This window comes from Carya illinoinensis, chromosome 1 (genome assembly GCF_018687715.1).
Source record: "Carya illinoinensis cultivar Pawnee chromosome 1, C.illinoinensisPawnee_v1, whole genome shotgun sequence".
Lineage (NCBI taxonomy): Eukaryota > Viridiplantae > Streptophyta > Magnoliopsida > Fagales > Juglandaceae > Carya > Carya illinoinensis.
This window is the reverse complement of record NC_056752.1, coordinates 53,009,257-53,030,006: the sequence shown is the minus strand read 5'-3', so window position 1 is coordinate 53,030,006 and position 20,750 is coordinate 53,009,257. Positions and strand designations below refer to the sequence as shown.

The 20,750-nt window shown below is 38.7% G+C and overlaps 1 protein-coding gene across 4 annotated transcripts in view; it reads left to right on the top strand.

The window, feature by feature from the left end:
• The window catches only part of LOC122285437 (ABC transporter C family member 13), a 37,653-nt gene extending 16,903 nt beyond the window's left edge, over positions 1–20,750 (top strand). For 3 of the 4 annotated variants that reach the window (XM_043095362.1, XM_043095361.1, XM_043095360.1), the window contains exons 19-36: positions 227–328; positions 417–484; positions 1,102–1,233; positions 1,330–1,477; positions 2,709–2,989; positions 3,107–3,266; positions 7,917–8,092; positions 8,170–8,281; positions 8,381–8,434; positions 9,310–9,432; positions 16,658–16,756; positions 17,187–17,279; positions 17,438–17,548; positions 17,618–17,779; positions 17,947–18,134; positions 18,294–18,483; positions 19,493–19,660; positions 20,384–20,750. In XM_043095362.1, coding sequence (XP_042951296.1) covers positions 227–328; positions 417–484; positions 1,102–1,233; positions 1,330–1,477; positions 2,709–2,989; positions 3,107–3,266; positions 7,917–8,092; positions 8,170–8,281; positions 8,381–8,434; positions 9,310–9,432; positions 16,658–16,756; positions 17,187–17,279; positions 17,438–17,548; positions 17,618–17,779; positions 17,947–18,134; positions 18,294–18,483; positions 19,493–19,660; positions 20,384–20,464 — 2,448 coding nt within the window. In that variant the 3' untranslated portion in view covers positions 20,465–20,750. The remainder of the gene's footprint in view (positions 1–226; positions 329–416; positions 485–1,101; positions 1,234–1,329; positions 1,478–2,708; positions 2,990–3,106; positions 3,267–7,916; positions 8,093–8,169; positions 8,282–8,380; positions 8,435–9,309; positions 9,433–16,657; positions 16,757–17,186; positions 17,280–17,437; positions 17,549–17,617; positions 17,780–17,946; positions 18,135–18,293; positions 18,484–19,492; positions 19,661–20,383) is intronic. The other variant, XM_043095363.1, reaches the window with a different exon arrangement.

Sequence of the window (20,750 nt, the reverse complement as noted above, 5' to 3'; positions counted from 1 at the left end):
GTATAAATCGCTGAATTGACTATCATTCACTGTTAAAAATTCTATCATGATTTTCTTGTTTCTATTTCTTCCTCCTAAATAGTTGTTATCTCTTGTATACCCTCTGTGTACTTGGGTTATGCCTATTCATATTAATATAATTTTACCGTTTACTTATCAAAAAACAAAAAATTCTATGATGAGATTTAGCGTATTATTCTTCGCTCAGCTAAGATCATGTAATCAGGTTGGTTCTGGTAAATCATCCTTATTAAATTCGATTTTGGGAGAGATGCGGCTGCTTCATGGATCAATACAGTCAATTGGATCTATAGCATATGTACCACAGGTTCAAAGCTTCTCTGCATGATGGTTTTCCCTATGTACTGTCAAAATGAAAGTTTCTTATGTTGGCCTTTGCTGTTTTGAAACTGTAGGTACCATGGATTCTATCTGGAACTATACGTGATAATATTTTGTTTGGAGAGAATTATGATCCTAGAAGGTGTAATATATCAACAATAAAAATTCATCTTTTCCTGACATATTGACTGCATTGACTCTATTATGATTTTATAATTCTATCAGCAGTAAAGAGTTTCTGTTCATCTGCAATTTGGGGCATGTTTGGGTAATGAGATGAGATGAGAATTATGTGAATAGTGGTGAAATGGTTTGAGTTAAGATTTTTATTGAGTTTTGGAAAAGGAGAGAGAAAAAGTTGAATAAAAATATTATAAAGTTAAAAAATTGTTTGAATATTATTTTTGAATATTATTTTTGTTTTGAATTTTGAAAATTTTGTATTGTTTTTTGTGGTTTGTCTGGAAGTTTGGAAAAGTTGTAATGATTGGGTAATGATTAGATGAAAAAGTTGAAGATTTGAAAGTGAAAAGTGTTTTGTGTTTGAGGGAAGGAAATTATGAGAAGTTTTGAGATGAGATGATCTCATCTAACTTCCCAAACAACCCTTTAATCTCAAGGTTGTTATTTACAAATTTTATTTATCTTCGACTGTTCTAAGTCCTCAAGGTTTAGAAATCTTTTTTTGATAAGTGAAAAAACTATAAGTCTTGAAAGTTGTAGTTCTGCAATGAACAATATTTTACTATCCTTGAGCAGATACTCAGATACTTTAAAGGCATGCACACTGGATGTTGATGTTTCATTAATGGTTGGAGGAGACATGGCTTATATTGGAGAAAAAGGAGTCAACATATCAGGTGGACAGAGAGCTCGTCTTGCTTTGGCCAGGTTATAGCATCTTTAAAAATTACCATGTTTTTCTTACCCTTCATATTTTTGAAGGGATTCATATCAAACTGACTTGTAGCTTTGTGACACGAACAGGGCTATTTATCATGGCTCCAATATTTTTATGCTTGATGACATCCTCAGTGCCGTCGATGCTCAGGTTGCTCAATGGATTTTAAATAATGCTATCTTGGGTCCTCTTATGAAGCAACATACGCGTGTACTTTGTACCCATAATGTTCAGGTGATTCCCTCAAATTCTTATGTTTTTTTAGGGTTTTACATGATTTGAGTAAACATTTGACTTAAATTGACAATATGGCCACGGGATCATTGGATCAAGGGAATATTTACTAGCACTGTGGTTAGATAGCAACTGATTGAAGGGAGTGATTATCTAATGAAGGCAACGATAAAGAGATAAACTAACCAATGGTATAAAAATTAATGCATCTCAGGTCCCACTGAGCCTTGATCCAAAGTTTTTGGGTTCATTTGAACTAGTTCTTTGACTCCATTCTGCATTATGGAGTCATATGTTGGCATTTCTTTCCAGACTATCTGTACCCGTATGATGAAAGTATCACTTTTTGGTGGCTTCGGGCTTTCCAGTCTCATCGTATTCCAAGTCTATTCCTATATTCCTTAAACATACATTACATTTGTATACTTAATCCTTTTTCTCTTGGTAAGTGTGGTCGTAGTCCACCAGATGTGAAACTTTAAGTTCCAACTTTCTTCCTCCCTAACTGAAGTTGGAATCAACACTTACTCTCATCAATTGAAGCTCTATTATTAGCAGACTGCATACACAATGGAATTCATTTTTGAGTATCTCTTCTTGTTGTTAAATTTCTATTTGTCCTAAAAGTTTGAGCTAATGGGAATAGGTGAAAATAATCACTAATTTACTTTACATCACACCCTATCAAATGTAGGCCAAACGCTCGCTTAATAAGTAGTTCTCATTCAATATCTCTGCTTGATATTATGTAAGTCATCAATTATACCAAAAGTTTAAGCTAATGAAAGAAGTGAATTTAATCATTTAATTTACATTCTGACAGTCACCTTTAATAAAACCAACCTTTGCTAAATTATGTGCAAGGAAATGAAGAATGGCTAGGTCCTTGTGTACTTGGATGCACTTTTTTTGCGGTTTACTAAAATTCGTCGATTTTATAATTTTAAAGTTTAGATGCATGAAATTCATAGATTTGGTTGGCGCACATACTGGAGTAGATTTCGATCTTTTGAAAATAATCTTCAACGTCACTTAATTCAGTGATCAGTGTTGAGTTTCTCTTATTTGTTTTTCAGGAAATAACCCAGTTGAGTATGTGTTGTATGTGAAATTCATCATAGCAATGCATGACTTACACTCAACATTGGATATCAGCATAAGAAAACAGTTTAATGTATACTGTAGCTTCCATAAACTTAAACAAGTTTCATATGTGTTATGACACTCCCAGGCAATATCATCTGCGGATTTGGTTGTTGAAATGGAAAAAGGACATGTGAAGTGGGTGGGAAGTTCAGCTGACTTGTCTGTCTCTTCATATTCAGCATTCTCTCCGCTAAATGAATGCAACACATATTTGCACATTCAACAAGAAGGCAGCATGGCTACAAACAATGAAATTGAACAAGATCTCCTCCTTGAAAAAGATGCCACCCATGTTTCAGAGGAAGCACAAAAGATCATTGAAACTGAGCTACGAAAAGAGGGCAGTGTTGAACTTGATGTATACAAGTGAGAAAATATTAACTGTTCTATTCTTGCTGCATATATGAGATAACAATATATTGAAACTGTAGTTGTTTAGGGATATTTCAGTAACATTCAGTTTGGTATTATTATCTTTTGCAGGAATTATGCTGCATTTTCTGGTTGGCTTATTACTGTTGTAATATGCTTGTCAGCAATTTTAATGCAAGCTTCTCGTAATGGAAATGATCTATGGCTGTCATTTTGGGTTGATACAAAGACAGGAAGTAGTCAGACAGAATACTCAACCTCGTTTTATCTGGTATTCAGCTTCTCCTCTTTTCAATATAAACAGCAAGTGGTCTTAGGATCAATCTGTCTGCTGTCTGTCTGGATGTATTTCACAGATGTTCAGACAATTTGTTATATCTTGTCCTTGTCAATACTATCTAGATCATAAGTCAATAATTTTATTAGAATGACAGGGTAACTACTTAAAATAATTATATTTCTCTTTCTTACCTATCAAAAAAGAAAAATTATATTTCTCTTTCTATCTTTATGTAACATTACCATGAGGACTAGCACTAGAGATATGTTAATCGTGGCAAAGATATATATTCTCTCTCATAAACACATTCAAAATCACAAGCACACACATGAGATTTCCATAGTTTTCTTCAGGTCCATATATGCATGACTTAGTTCTGCAAGTATGATGTACAATCATGTCAGTTACTGTACAAGGGCTAGTGAATGAAGAAGTTAATGGGAGACAGACTTTTTTGAAAGCAATACAATCCATGGGTGAAAATAGAAATATTTTTAAGGCTAGCCAATATAGATTATGAACTGCAAAGGGGAACCAAGTTCTTTAAGTGCATAATATCTCCCCTAGCTACCAAACAGACAAGATTTTGTATCCCCTTTTCTAAACAAAGTAGACTAAGTAGTTGTATATCGTGTGTAAAATTTTTAACTTGGCGTATTTCTACGCAACTGTTGAAATTATAAATGACGCTAAGTTTTATTCTACAAGTAAATGTCGGAACCGAAGCGTGAATAGAGTTTAGGGAGAAAACTATGAAGTAATAAATGCGATAGAAGTGGCATGTTCTTTTAGGAGCGTGGAAGATAACTTTATGTGGGCCTTTGCTGGTATCTATGAGCCAAACTTGGACAGCAATAGAAGCATGTTATGGGAAGAATTAGCTGGTGGGAATTACCATGGTGTATAGGTGGGGACTTTAATGTTGTAAGATTTCCAAGTGAAAGCTCAGGAGATAGTAGAATGCGACCAGCAATGACAGAATTTTCAGAATTTATTTTCTACTTGAATTTGGTGGACATCCCTCTCATGGGAGGGGCATTCACGTGGTCAAATCATATGTGGTCTAGATTGGATAGATTTTTAGTATCCTAGGATTGGGAAGCTTAGTATCCGGAAGTATGTCAAAGGAGGTTGTCTCGTTTATGCTCGGATCATTTTTCTATTTTGGTTGATTATGGTGGTATCCAAGAAGGGCGTCGGTATTTTAAATTTGAAAATATGTGGTTGAAGACTAAAGGTTTTGTGGACAGGGTTCAGCAATGGTGGTTTTCATATCAGTTTGATGGAATCCCTAGTTTGATTCTTGCAGGTAAATTGAAAGCTTTAAAAAATGATTTGAAGATTAGGAACATAGTCTTTTGGCAACATAGGGGAACGAAAGAAGTTCATATTGGAAGAGCTTCAGGAGCTAGAGAGGACACAAGAAGGCCGGGCTCTTTCCTTGGAAGAAATAACTTGAAAGTCAAAGGTGGTTACTGAATTAGAGAGGGTTATTTGCTGCAAGAGCTTTTATGGTGCCAAAAATCTAGAGCTTTGTGGTTGAAAGAAAGGGATCAAAGTACACAGTTCTTTCGTCGAGTGGTCAATTCTCACAGGAGAACCAACACTATAGAGATGTTGAATACAGAGGGTGCAATATGTATCGAGACCCCTGGAATTAGAGATCATGTTGTTGGTTTCTTTGAACATTTGCTTATGGAACAAATGAGGCGGTGGCCAAGCTTGATGGTTTAGCTTTTGATTCTATTGACCTACAGGATGCCTCGAGGTTGGAGAGGCCCTTCAAGGAGATGGAGATTCATGATGTGGTGAGGAAAATGGCCAAAGACAAAGCACCTCGGCCAGATGGATTTTCTATGGGATTCTTCCAAACTTGTTTGGAAGTGTGTTTCAGGAGCTGGTCATGGCTGGAAATTTTGAAAAAAGCCTTAGCTCCACATTTATAGCACTAATTCCTAAGAAGATTGGAGCATCGGATGTCAAAGATTTTAGGTCCATTAGTCTTGTGAGCAGGGTGTATTAGATCATCTCTAAGGTGCTTGCAAACCGATTAGGGGGGTTTGGGGAAGATTATAACAAAACCCCAAAACACATATGTACGAGGAAGGCAAATCCTAGTTTCAGTCCTCATTGCCAATGAATGTTTGATAGCAAACAAAAATCTGGTAACTCGGGGATCCTATGTAAGTTAGATATGGAGAAGGCATATGATCATGTTAATTGGGATTTCCTACTCTACTTGCTTGAAAGGTGTGGGTTTGGGGAGATATGGTGCTCATGGATTAGATGGTTTTGTGCTAGGAAATAGTAGTCCAATTGGCTTCTTCAACAGTTCTTGAGGTCTAAGATAAGGGGATCCACTGTTCTCACTCCTCTTTGTCATTGTTATGGAGGCATTGAGTAGAATGACTTCGGCGTTGGTTTGCAGTGGCTTCATGGCTGGATTCTTGGTTTGTGACCCCACTAGGGGTATTATTAACATTTCTCATTTGTTATTTGCAAATGGTACGCTTATATTCTTTGAGACGGAACAAAACCAATTGTGGGCACTGAGGGCACTCCTACTTTTCTTTAAAGCAACATCAAGTTTGAAAATGAACCTTGAAAAATCAGAATTGGTGCTAGTTGGTAATATTCGTAATATTAGACAACTGGCTAACACTTTAGGATGCAAGGTGTCTACCCTACCTATGAATTACCTGGGTTTACCGTTGGGGGCGGACGCAAGGATTGTAACAATATGGGATGAGAACTGCTATAGATACAAAGAGATTACATAAAATAAAACCACAAACTGATGTGATTTCATGGAATCCGTTAAATCTATTTTGTAATAAATGTAACTTTACAATCTGACGTATCACATCAAACCACATCAATTGGTCTGTTTACTTGTGTGTAATCTATTTGCGGCTAAAGTATTTTTCATATGGGATACAGTGATTGAGAAGATCGAACGTAGATTGGCTGGTTGGAAGAGACTGTATTTGTCGAAATGGGACAAGATCACTTTAATCAAAAGTACTCTCTCTAATCTGCCAACGTATTTCTTATCTTTATTCCCAATTCTAGCAAGTGTGGCGATCCGGGTTAAGAAAGCATACAAGGACTTCCTTTGGAGTGGCATGGGGGATGACTTTAAATTCCATCTAGTCAAATGGACTAAGGTATGTTCCCCACTTCCCATGGGAGGGTTGGGTATAGAAATATAAAGATTTTCAATAGGGCATTACTTGGGAAATGGTTGTGGCAATACAGCACGGAACTGGAAGCTCTAGGGAAGTCGATGATTGATTATAAATATGGAAGTCTATGTGAGGCTTTTTTTTTTTTTTTTTTTTTTTGGGGGGGGGGGGGGGGGGGGGGGGGGTTATAGTAGAGAGGTAAATAGGCCTCATAGAGTGGGGATTTGGAAGCATAGTAGTTGGGGATGGGAGGTGTTCTCACGTTACGCTAGACTTGTGTTGGGCGATGGTTCTAGAATAAAATTCTGGAGCGATATATGGTGTGGAAATAATACACTAAAAGATTTATTCCCCTCAGTATTTAGGATTGCATGTGAGAAAGAAGTTTCAGTGGCTGATTTTATGGTGATAGCTGGGGATCAAATATAGTGGAACATCATCTTTAGCAGGGCGGCTCAAGACTGGGAAGTTGGTAGTTTAAGGAATTCTTTTGACTTCTGTATTTTGTGAGACTAGGCATCCAAGGAAATGATAAGTTGTGGTGGGTATAGGCAGGTAAAGGCACATTCTCGATTTGATTGTTCTAGAAGTCTCTCACACATGTGCAAAACACTCAGTTTCCATGGAAGAAGATTTGGAGTAATAAGGCACCTCCCAAAGTGATTTAATTTGAATGTACAGCTTCATTGGGAAACTGAGTGTATCATCTTCTACTGCATTGTGATGTTGCTGAGCTTTATGGGTTGAGGTGTCACCATATTAGAGTTAGCGTGGGTTATGCCCACCACAGTGGAGGCGCTTTTGGCTTGTTGGACAAATCTAGGAGGTATTCAACAAATCAAAGCCGTGTGGAAGATGGTTCCTATTTGTATTTTATGGTGCTTATGACAAGAGTGAAATGACAGGACATTTGAAGACAAGGAGCAATCATTTGAGGATCTTAGATCTTTTTTTATTAGAAAGTAATTCCAATGGGCCATAGCTATAGATTTTAATATGATTTTCTTGTTTCCTTTTCTTCATCCTAGATAGATGTTTTCTCTTTTATACCATCTTGTGTACTTGGGCTATACCTATTCTATTAATACAATGGATTACTTATAAAAAAGAAAAATTCGACAGATTTTCCAGAAATAATGCATTATATGGCTGAAGATGCTGAGCTCAGCCAACCTATGTACTTGGGTTATGCCTATTCTTCCTTAAGGATAGAATTTTTGTTCACCTGTCAAGAAAAAAAAAAGGATGCTAAGCTTAGCCAACAAAGCCTTAGGCTGTGGTAACTTAACAGACAATGAAGTTACTGAGATAACAGTCTGGACAATTTTAGCAATATATGTATATTGCTACACATCTCTGCTTTTTTCTTTCAGTACATTATTTCTTTTTTGAAGAGGGGAAGCATGAGAGAATCCTGGGGAACTTGTTCTTGACATGTTTGTAATTGATTGTGCAGGTCATACTCTTCATCTTTTCTATGATAAATTCCTTTCTTACATTGGTGAGGGCATTCTCATTTGCATTTGGGGGCTTACAAGCTGCAGTGAAGGTGCATGACACACTGCTTTATACGCTTATCAATGCGCCTGTCCAATTCTTTGATCAGACACCCGGCGGAAGGATACTCAACAGGTTAGAATAACATACCTTCAGGAGATTGTTTTAGTATTTTATATATACCCCCAGGCTTTTTATTTTTATTTTTGTAGGTTCTCTTCTGATCTCTACACAATTGATGACTCCCTTCCATTCATTCTCAATATTCTCCTAGCCAATTTTGTTGGCCTGCTGGGAATTGCTATAGTTTTGTCATATGTACAGGTATCCAACGAGTTTTTCCACTTTGCTTGTATTCTCTTCCAGAAATCCACTTTTATCTATCTTAGAAAATGTGATTGAACGGTTTTTGTATATATGTAGGTTCTCTTCTTGCTCTTGCTGTTGCCATTTTGGTATATCTACAGCAAGCTTCAGGTACCTCTCTATATCATGAAGTACGTTGATATTTGAAAAATTACTACTTGTCCTAAAAGCTCATGTTGATGGAAAGTTTTTTTTTTTTTTTTTGTAGTAATGGGAAGAGGTAAATTTATCATATAATTTATATTCGAACACTTACCTCACATATGAGCTGAGCTCCTCCTTAATATGGGTTCAACATGTGAATATTCAATTGAAATGGGGTAAAGCGTCGAGTCGGGGTTCGAATTAAAGACCTTTGCTTTGATACCGTATTAATCACCACTTAGGTTATATACATCTGTGGTGAGGATTTGGGACTGCTTAGAATTAATGATGAGGATATAGCCTACATATTGTTGAATGGGCATTGAAGTATCTTAGATAGGCAGAAAGGAAGCTCAATTAAGTTTTGGAAACTAGAATTTATCTGGGCTTGCTTTTTAACAATCTATCAACGGGGGTAAAAGGTGTGTACCTTGGCAGAAAGTAGTTCCAAAAAATGTCTGTACAGATTCCAGTGCTCCATGTAACCATCTTATTTGGTAGTTCACTCTATGTAATGCTAATTAAGTAGCAACTTTTCAATGTATGAGATTAAGACACTAGGTGCTGCATTCTAAAGTTGCTTATGTAATTACGGCAGTTGCTTATTCGAGGATGAGAAGTAATTGGGGATGAGAATTATTTGTATCATATTTTTAATTCATGGGAATGATGTTCATGGTTCAAATATACTTTACTTGTAGAACTGGCTTGATTTAGCACTATAGAAAAAAGAAATTTAATGTGATGAATGACTGTAGTGAATTTTCTGGTACACCTCATTCTGTACAAGGAAAGAATAAGTCCGAGACTACCAAGCTGTCTACTCACTAGAAATTATTCAGTTTTTCTACAGGTCCACATCACGGGAACTGCGAAGGCTGGACAGTGTTTCTCGATCTCCCATATATGCATCCTTCACAGAGACACTTGATGGGTCGTCAACTATAAGGGGATTCAAGTCTGAGGTAGATATGTGTTTGTTGTTTTCATATAGTTTATCTTAATCATTATGTGGTCGACAAACAGTCACCTGGAATGACAAGAAGGGGAAAAAGGAATTGAAGAAGGAAGACTCAAACACACATACATGTTAAATGCTTACAAACATGCTCACGGAATTGCTTAAACTCTGGATTCTTTTGAGGTTCAGTGGAAGATCTTGGACTACTTATATGTGTTTGAGACACATATAAACGAGCAATTTATATTTTTTAGTAAATACAACTTCGATTTTTTTTTTTTTTTTTAACAATTCATCTGTACAAAGTTCTGTAAGCTTTATACTTGTTAGATCTAATGATGGTACCTTAGCCTTATAAAGTATAGTACTTTAAGCAACAAATTCTAAAATATAAAGGTTTGGAGGAACCTTTTTTTTCATATTTATAAAGGTTTGGAGGAACTTCTCGAAGAACATGTGAAGAAAGACTGACAACTCATACTGGCCTTATGATTACAATATTAGGTGCAACCTTGCCTTGGGAAAACCACTGTGTATTGCCTTGTGCAAATAAAATATTGTTGTGTCTTGGTGTGAGGGAGCTATACTGTAAAGACCTAAGGAAAACTCAAGCAACATCTGGGTTTATACTAAAAAAGGACAAGCCAATCTCCCTTCTTAAAACCATGATATCTTTAGCTATTCCATTGCAAGTAACATGACTCAAGCCCCACACTTCTAGCTGAGATTGGCTTTCATGCAATTTGTAACAACTTGAGGAAAACACAAGTCACATCTAAGTTTATATTACAAAAGGATGGTCAATGCTACAATTGGAATCTCTTCGAATCATCGTAATTGAAGTTTCTTAGCGTTTGAAAGAGAGATTAATGAGAAAGGTGAAGAGAAATGGAAAAAAAAAAAGATGAAAAAAATTATGAACTGAGGGTTGGTTTTGCATCGGTGCTTTGATACCATGAGTCATTGATAACTTTTTTTTTGAGAAAAGTAAGAAGATATATTCAAAAGAATAGGCAAAATGCCACGTTCAGTACAAAGAATGTCCTACACTACGTAGGATCAAAAGAAATAAGAAACTCATGTAAATTCTGGCCATTAAAACTAACAGCAATAGCCTAAGTACAGAGAGTTCTAAAAAAGAAGACTTTCAGCTCCTCCATTGATCTCTCTTTATCCTTGAATGTCCGATCATTGCGCTCTTGCCACACACACCACATAATGCATATCAGGATCATCTTCCAAATTGCCTTAATCTGATTGTTGCCCCTCAAACCTATCCAGCTAGCAAGAACCGCCACAACTGATTCCGACATAACCCAACCCAAGTCTAGTCTACAAAAAACCTCGTTCCATAACCCTCGAGCTACCTCACAGTGTAATAAAAGATGGTCAACAGATTCTCCCCCCTTCTTGTACAACACCAATCTACGATGATCACCCTTCGTTTTCTCAAATTATCCGTTGTGAGGATCTTGGCCAAAGAAACGGACCACACAAAGAAAGCTGCTTTGAGGAGCGCCTTGTGTTTCCAAAGCTTTTTCCAAGGAAACTGTGAGGGTTGCCCTTGTGTTAGAGCCTTGTAGAAAACATGGACTGAAAACATACCTTTTCCCGACGGTACCCACCACAACGAATCTAGAAGCTGAGCACTTGGTTTGGTTGAGTACAAGAGGCTGAAAAAGGCTTCAAAAGTGTCCATTTCCCAATCTTGGGCAGCCCTGCTAAAACTGATATTCCACTGGATTTGCTCCCCCATTACCACCATGACTTCTGCCACTGATTTCTCTTTGTCGCTTGCAACCAAAAATAATGTCGGGAATAAAACCTTAAACGCACAATTACCACACCAGGTGTCATACCAGAATTTGATCCTGTTTCCCTCTCCTAAACGAAACCTCCCATCCCTGTCTAATATGTTTCCACAATCCCATGCCATGAGCCCCTCGCACTTCCTTAGAACACCAACCACCCCATAATTCTCCATACTTATTTTCAATCACCAACTTTCAGAGAGCTTCTGGTTCTCTATGGTATCTCCACAACCACTTTCCAAGTAGAGCCTCATTAAAGATTCTCAGCTTTCTAATGCCCAACCCCCCAGTCGAGATGGGCTTACAAACCTGTTCCCACCTGACTAGATGAAACTTAAACTCCTCACCTATTCCGCCCCACAAGAAGTCCCGTTGTAGTTTCTCAATTCGAAGTGCCACCCTTGATGGAATAGGGAACATGAATAGAAAATATGCTAGGAGGTTAGTTAGAGTACTTTTTATTAGTGTAACCCGACCCCCTTTTGATAAGTACATTTTCTTCCAACCTGCTAAATGTCGCTCTACTCTCTCAATCACTGTATCCCATAACGCAACTGCTCTCGAGAGGGCCCCCAACGGAAGGCCTAGATATGTCATGGGGAGTGTAGCAGTCTTACACCCCAAAGTATTTGCCAAGTGTCTTAGACGCTATACACCACCAATAGGCACCATCTCTGATTTGTCCAGGTTCACTTTCAAGCCTGAAGCTACCTTAAAGCAAAGTAGGAGTGCCTTCAGTACTCTAACTTGGAGTTGGTTCTCCTCACAGAAAATTAGGGTGTCATCTGCAAACAACAAATGAGAAATGTTAATACTACCCCCTCCTCGGGTTTCAATCAAGTAACCAGTCATATGCCCATTTTCAACCAGGACTGAGATTATTCTGCTCAAAGCCTCCATTACAATGACAAAGAGTAATGGGGACAACGGATCTCCCTGTCTTAGTCCTCGTGTGCTATTGAAAAAACCAGTAGGGCTTCCATTTATTAAGACTGAGAATTTTGCCGTAGAAATGCACCATCGGATCCAAGTACGTCATCTCTCCCCAAAACCACACTTCCCCAAAATGTCAATTAGAAAGTCCCAATTAATATGATCATACGCCTTCTCCATGTCTAGCTTACATATAATCCCTGGATGACCTGCTTTTAATCTACTGTCCAAGCATTCATTGGTGATGAGCACTGCATCTAGGATCTGTCTGTCCTCTACAAATGTGTTTTGAAGCTTTGAAATAATCTTTCCAACGATCTGACTTAGGCGATTTGCCAGTACCTTGGATAAAATCTTATAGACCCCATTGACTAGGCTAATGGGGCGAAATTCCTGTATGTCCTCCACTCCCACCCTTTTTGGTATTAAGGCTATAAAAGTGGCATTTAAGCTTTTCTCAAGCTTTCCAAACAAATAAAACTCCTGCAACACCTCCATTAAGTCCTCCCTTAGGATCTCTCAACAAGTTTGGAAAAAATCCATAGAGTACCCATCTGGATCCGGAGACTTTTCTTTTGTCATTTTCCTTACCACTTCTAGCAACTCTGCCTCTTCAAACGGCCTCTCTAAACGATTAGAGTCCAAAGGTCCAATGGACTCAAAAGCCAACCCCTCTAGCTTAGGCCTCCACCCCACCTGCTCAGTAAGAAGCTGTTCATAAAAACTAACCACGTGATTGTTAATCATTTGCACATCCCTGCACTCTAACCCATCAATCTTCAGCATCTCGATGTTGTTGGATCGCTTGTGAGAATTGGCAACCCTGTGGAAAAACTTAGTGCTACGGTCACCTTCCTTCAGCCATAAAGCTCTAGACTTCTACCTCCACGAGATCTCTTCCATTAGAATGATTCTCTCGAGCTCTACAACCAAAGCTAATTTTTGGGCTTGTTCCTCCTGATTCAAAGGCCTTAACTCTTGAACCCTTTCTAACTCTTGTATCTCCCACTGCTTTGTTTTCTTGAGTTCCCCGATATTACCAAAGGATTGCCTTTAGCTTTCCAGCAAAAACAAAACTAGGAGTACCTTGAATCTGGTATGAAGACCACCACTGTCCGACCCTCTCCACAAAGCCTTCAGTTTGCAGCCACATGTTTTCGAACTTAAAATGTTGCTGCCTTCTTTGAATCACCCCACCGTCCAGCATGATGGGCCAATGATCCGAGCACAACCGAGGCAATCTCTTCTGGCACACCTCTGGATAGTGAATTTCCCATTCCGGGGAGATTAGAAATCTATCTAACCTAGACCATGTCTGATTATTCACCCACGTGTATATGCCACCCTCTAGTGGTAAGTCCACTAGGTTCAACTCAAAAATGCATTCTGAGAAATCTGATATTGTTGGACACATTCGTCTATTTCCAAAACTCTCGCTGGAGAATCTTGTTACATTGAAATCACCGCCTATGCACCAAGGAAGATCCCACCAGCTGTGTAATCCAGCTAGTTCATCCCATAGAAGTCTTCGGTCACTATCAGCGTTGGGTCCATAAACACCTGCAAAGGCCCACATAAACCCATCGATCACACTCCTAAAGAACATGCCACTGAGAACAACCCCATTGCCTCCTCCAATTTCTCCACCACCCGTTGATCCCACATCACCACCACTCCTCCCAAGGCTCCTTTAGCTGCCAAATACACCCAATCGACATGAACGCAGCCCCATATACTACGTATTATTTTTGTATTGACTATTTTCAATTTCGTTTCCTGTAGGCAAACAATGTCCGGCTTCCAACCACGCAATAAGTTTCTTACTTGAAGCCGCTTACCGGCATCGTTTAGACCCCGGACATTCCACAATAGAATTTTTGGTTTCATTTATTGGAGTAAGCTAGCCCCTTCCCTTTTGACCTCTCCCTACTTGAGCTACCTTCAGAATCATGGACCATGTTAACCTATTGAGTTCCCACTGTTTCTTGGACCCCGTTTTCCTTTGTTGTTAATGACCCACTTCAATGGCGGTGAGTAATGCCATGAATTGCTCTTCATAACCTTTATACTTTAGTCCCACCATGTCCTTTATATCATTCACTGTTTGGAACACCCAATCTGAAATACTAGATGGATCCGGGTACATACAGTTAAGAGGAATTGGATTTTGTATCCTAAAATCCTTCTGCCCCTCCAAGTTCACTTCTCCAATCTCTAAACCCCCTTCCCCTTCATGCTCATTAATCCCCTGTAAGAGCCTTTGAGAACTCTCTTCATCGGATAGAAAAAGATCACTGGCTGAATCCTCTTCTTCTCCTCCTTCACTGTGTTCCACCAATACAGTATCGCAGATTACCCCTAGGGATCTCACCGGACCTCCCCCTTCCTCCCCAAGCCCCATCGGCCGGTTCTGCACAGACCCCCTAAGAGGACAGCCACTCGGTGATGAAGGGAGAATAACCAGAGGCTCTAACGGCGTGGTCTGAGGCTCCAAAAAATCTTCCCGGCTCTTCGTCGCCTTTGGGTGATCTACCAGCATGTTCTGATGCCGTTGGGATGGAGAAGGAACCACCGTCGGCGTTGTCTCAGTACTCTGCACAGAGTTCTGCTGCTGGTTGCTCGTCATATCAACGGGATTTTTGGTGAATGGAACTTTTGGTAGCAACTGTTGGTCAGACGGCGTCGTCGGCGTCATCTGTTGATCGGCAGGCCGATTTTGTTGCCGGCGCGACGAAGTTTCTAGTAGAAGACCATCTCCCGACCCATGACCCGTTTGTTTACCCGTGACCCGTGCCCATTCTTGTCGGGCCGAGGTCTTTAGCTGGGGCCCGGGCCCAGTCCAGGGCCGGCTCACCTAAGACCCATTCCAGCCCTTCCCCATATGACTTCTGTCCTTCCTATGATCCATGGGCTTTGGCCCATGACCAGCCCAGCCCGATCCCTCATTCCAGCCTGATTCCCCTCCTGCCCTCCTTAAATTGTTGTCCCTAAAACTCACCGTTTCCACACCTTCTTTAAAAGCCTCGACCAACTTCCTCACCAAGGACACCTCCTCCTGCACCATCCTCAACTGCTCCTGCATATCACGTACCCAAGACAAAAACTCCCTCACGTCTTTGCCACTCACTGTCTCTCTAGACTGATCTCTATGGGCTCGATGCACAGTACCCCTTCCTGCAACATTTAACCCCGCATGCGTCCCCTCCTTCAGTAAAACTTCTTTGTAAGAAATTACCTTCTCACCCCCCCTCTTCAAAGCTTCACCAGGTTTGCCATGGCTGTTTTTCAACATCTGTAAACTCTCCCTCAGTGCCTCTCGTAGTTTACTCCAGCCATTACTACCTTCCTCTTCAGGGATGATAATGCAACAATTTCGTCCCCCATCACCATACATGGCCACCTTAATGAAACGACCACGACTATTTGAGGACCTTTGAATGATAAAACTCCTGTAACCCTCCCTCCTAGATGAAAAGAAATCTTCTCTTTTATCTGTCACACAGCCCTCCAGAGCTCCCACCTATCCATTGCGCAGTCCCCAGTCCAAGCAATAATTCTTGTTTAAACCTCCTTCCTCTCTCAGTAATGCGAATCAAGCCACCCTCTCTCACAACTGAAAAAAGCTTAGTGTCAATCACAAACTCCCGCCTGAATCCCATCCTGCCTTCTGACGACGTTAATATCAACTAAAAACCATCCCCGACAGCAGAAATGTGAAAAGAAAAGAAAAGCAAAAAATATGCACTTGTATGGAGAGAGAATTTTTAGAGAGAGAAAACCCCCCTCATACGTTGAAATTTCAGAGAGGAAATACTTACAGTAATGAAAGTGTAACCTGTACCTAAGAGAAACAAAATTCCTCAAATATTGAAAGGGAGAAAGAAATTTCGTCATTGATAACTAGAGAGAGAATATGAAAAGATTGCGAGAACTCAACCCTTGAGTAGTTTCCTTTTCTATTCATATGTTATGGATGTTGTAAAATTTCAGTATTATAGAAAATATAGTTGTCATAGGTATGGTAAATTTATTGTATTGCTACAATGTTATTTTCTTTTTTTTATTCTTCTTATTTAAGCAGGCAGTGGTCCTGTTTAATTGATTTACTCTGCCAATCTTGTTTTCACATTCATTTGTATTGAGTATGATGTACAATTCTTGTTGACAGTCACAATGGATAAAATTTTGGAAGTCACATTATCAATTGTCCTAAAAAGTTAATCTTATGAAAAAAGATGAATAATTAATATTCTTACATTTCTGTCATGAGTGGATCACACTCTCTTAATAAGTTTTTCTAACATGTGGAATATTTAAATGAAATGAGGATTATAGTGGAATCAAGGTTCAAAGTCAAGATTACTACTTATATACCATGCTAAATATTTTTTTTTTTTTTTCCAAAAGTTTGAATTCATGGAAGGAGTTGGCTTTAGTTATTTTATTGATATCCTAACAAAATCAATCAACGCTGGTTTTGAGTAGGACTTTTTCTTGGCCACCTTCACTCGACATGTTGCCTTGTATCAGCAAACTTCTTACACAGAATTGACAGCAAGTTTGTGGCTTTCTCTACGGCTTCAGGTACATCACTAGAGTTGAAATGACTTAAGGACAGTTTGTTTACTGACATCTGATATTGTGCAGTTAAAAGCTAGTTTACTCTGATGTTCTATTAATTAGGCTGCATCCAGGATCTGAAACACCCCTCTGCGTCCCACTGCGATTATCCTCTTGAGAAAGTCAATAATTAACTGATTGTAATCAATGTCTTGAAACTGGTTAATCCTACCACCTTTTTTAAATATTAGCCTTTCAGTGCTTAACTTAAGGGCACTGAAATTTATGTTTGTGGTGTAGAATGACAGTTATAATTTGGTATTAACTTTTCAAAATGGAGAAACGAGGCAGCGTTTAAAATGGAAAGCACACCTTTTAATCCGTTTGCTTATTGTTGTAAGATAATATCTGTAACCTGTTGTGACGATTATGGTAACCAGTCATATTCTTCCAGTTGTTAGCAGCAGTTATCATCTCATTTATTGCCCTGATGGCTGTTATTGGATCTCATGGTGGTTTACCTGTTAGTTTGGGCACCCCAGGGCTGGTATGTTCTGCTCCTCATATATCTTCAAACCATCCTTTTACATTCCGATTCTGTCTACCTATAACATTCAAACAACTAGATGCTTTAAGTGTAGTAGTGAGTACTTCGCACATTGTGAAAACCTGAAGAGAATGGAAAGTGATGTGTTCTTTTTACAGGTAGGACTGGCTCTCTCCTATGCAGCTCCAATAGTGTCTTTGTTGGGGAGCTTTTTAACAAGTTTTACTGAAACAGAGAAGGAAATGGTTTCTGTTGAAAGAACTCTTCAGGTACTACAATATACCTCCTTCCATAGATACTTTCCTTCTGATGACATACTTTGATTATATTCTCTCCAGTATATGGATATTCCTCAAGAAGAACTGCATGGATCCCAATCTCTCAATCCGGATTGGCCGTGTCGAGGACTGATTGAATTTAAAAAGGTTACTTTGAGATACATGCCATCTTTGCCTGCTGCACTTTGTGATATTACTTTTACAATTGGGGAAGGGATGCAGGTTAGTTCATTTACTCTGCTGGGTGTAGATTATTCGATCTTGTTCTGTATTTAAAACCCTTTGATTGATCATTTCTACTACATCGTTGTCATTTTTCCCTTGATCCTCAGACTTTACTTGATTTATTCTTACCATATCATTGACATTTTCCCTTGATCCTTTTTCAGGTTGGAATCATTGGCAGAACAGGTGCTGGAAAATCCAGTGTCTTGAATGCCCTTTTCCGCCTTACTCCAATATGTGGTGGATGTATTCTGGTGGATGGAATAAACATAGCTGATGTTCCTGTTAGAGACCTCCGTTCACATTTCTCTGTTGTTCCTCAGAGTCCATTCTTATTTGACGGATCAATAAGGTAAATGTATGGAAATGCTATATGTTCCATGCAATTTTATGTCTTATGTTCATAAGATATTTTCTGTTGTGTTTTCTTTCAGATATATATGTATTATCTATGTTCCGGTTTCATTATCATTTGGTCACACCAACTAATGTTTTTCTTACAAATCTCTAGGGATAATCTAGATCCATTCCGGGTGAACGAAGACTTCAAAATTTGGAAGGTTTTGGAGAAATGCCATGTCAAGGATGAAGTAGAAGCAGCGGGAGGGCTAGATGTTTGCATGAAGGAATCTGGGATGTCCTTTTCTGTTGGGCAACGGCAGCTGCTTTGCCTTGCTCGTGCACTTCTCAAGTCTACAAAGGTCATATTATCCTGATTGAGAAACAACACCAAGTATTTCAGTTACAAGCAGAAAGTCCTAGGGTGAATTAATTTAAGCATGAAAGGCACTTATAAATGATTTGGGGAAATAAATCTCTTATAAATCTTCCAGGCATTACATTACTTTTTCATGATTTAAATTAATATAAAGAACCAAATTCTTTCCATGGATCTTAGATGTCTAACCCTACTCCTTAGGTTTGCAACAGAAATCCAGCATGTCCATCTAGCGTGTTAACAATGATAGCTTGAGTTGAATCATTGTATTCCAGAGATTTTGGCTCTTTCTTCTTTTGAAAACCTTCTGCTCAGAGAAATTTCTGTTTCCTTGAGGGTTATGTTAAACTTCTATGAGTTTTCATCATTAGCACTTCCTATCAGCTCTCCTACTGTGGTGCGTTTTGAGTTCACAGACTGCATTCCTTTTATATCATCTATGTTTCTTACAAATCGACAATTGTACCATGAACTTAAGCTGATGGTAAGATGTGAATTTAATTATTTACTTATATTTTAAAAATTCCTCTCACGTGTCAGCTAAATCATCCCTTAGCATGTGGGCCCAACACATGAAATATTTGTTTAAAATGGATGCAAAATATGGAATCAAAACTCAGGAACTGTATTGTGATACCATGCTAAATTACCAATTGTTCAAAGCCTAAACTGATAGGAAGAAGTTAATTTAATTATCTGTTTTATAATTTGACATGTTCATTCACTCTGTGATCCGTGAGAAATTGAACAGTAAGTTTTTTTCTAGCAAAACAATAGACGAAAATAGAAGAGTGGTAAACATAAGGAATAGAGGGCCATGATGTTTTTTGTACGCTTGAAGTAGCATTTATACATGTTTGTGTGGGTGGATGGGTGGTTGATTGTTTTTAATTTTCTTAGTATGGAGAAGGGACTATCATATGTAGGGAAAAGGGGAGGGGAGATCATATGTAGAGAAATATGTAAATTACTGACACTATCAAGATTTTTAGGTATTGTGTTTGGATGAGTGCACGGCTAATGTTGACGCTCAAACAGCATCAGCAATACAAAATGCGATGTCCACTGAATGCAGAGGCGTGACAGTGATTACAATTGCCCACCGCATTTCAATGGTTGTGAACGTGGACAACATTCTGATTCTTGACAATGGGAACCTGGTATGCTTTATCTTGGTGTGCCATAGTATGCATCAGTGTGCAACTTGCTTCTGTGCATTTATTGTTATTGCTGCTGCTGTTGTTGATTCATTTGTTTTTCCCCAGCCATTAGATTTCCCAAATGAGAAGAAACTGTTCGAATTTTAGCTAACATCAATATCTTGTTAACTGGACTCTGAACTCTGATAGCAGCTACCAAATGCTGAGGATGAGCCTAATAAATCATAATAACTTAGAGATGAATTCTTGAATTAGTGAATATAATTGTTTCTTCCGTTGATGTTGGTATTCATATTTCGTGCTATTCTTCCATTGACTACACTCTCTTAAACCGTTGATATTTAACAATTTCAACCTTCACCATATTGGGTAGTCTCTTGATGCACAATGCGGGACTACCACTACCATCCAGCTTTATTTGATAAGAATAAACTGGGGCCTGAAATGAATGTCAACTGCTCTTCCAAGCAAATTGGTGATCAAGTTTATGAACAGGTCTCTTTGTTCCTCCACACATTTGAGGGCTGATAAATCCAGTTTCAGTATGCTCATTACGTTAGTAAAATTTGTGTAAAAAAGAGACACGTCTCAATCATTTGTGAATTTGATGAAATGTCATCTGATGCTTTAGTCTAATTGGTAGCATTGGCGAAACGCCTCCTAGCCACTTTATATCGCATAAACCTTTTAAAATCATATTCCTTGTTCTCTGCCCTTGAATAGGTCGAACAGGGTAACCCCCAGGCTCTACTACAAGACGAGTTCTCCAGATTTTCAAGTTTTGCTAAGGCTTCTACAATGTGAGTAATACAGAAGCACTGCTGCACTCGGTGTTGACAATATGCACCTTGAGATATACAACGCAGATCAGATCTGTAATCATAACTTAGGTAAATTATCAAGGGATTTCCAATCCCTTTTCATTTGCAACCTGGAATAGGCAACCACATTGTTGAAATTTAGGATATCACGTCTTTAGCTGGTCTACTTCTTGCAGAACTTGTACCTGAAACTAAGCGTAACTTGTTGACAATTATATTAAATTTCTATAACGTGCTAAATCATTTCAATTGTGACCGTTAGAAGCTTA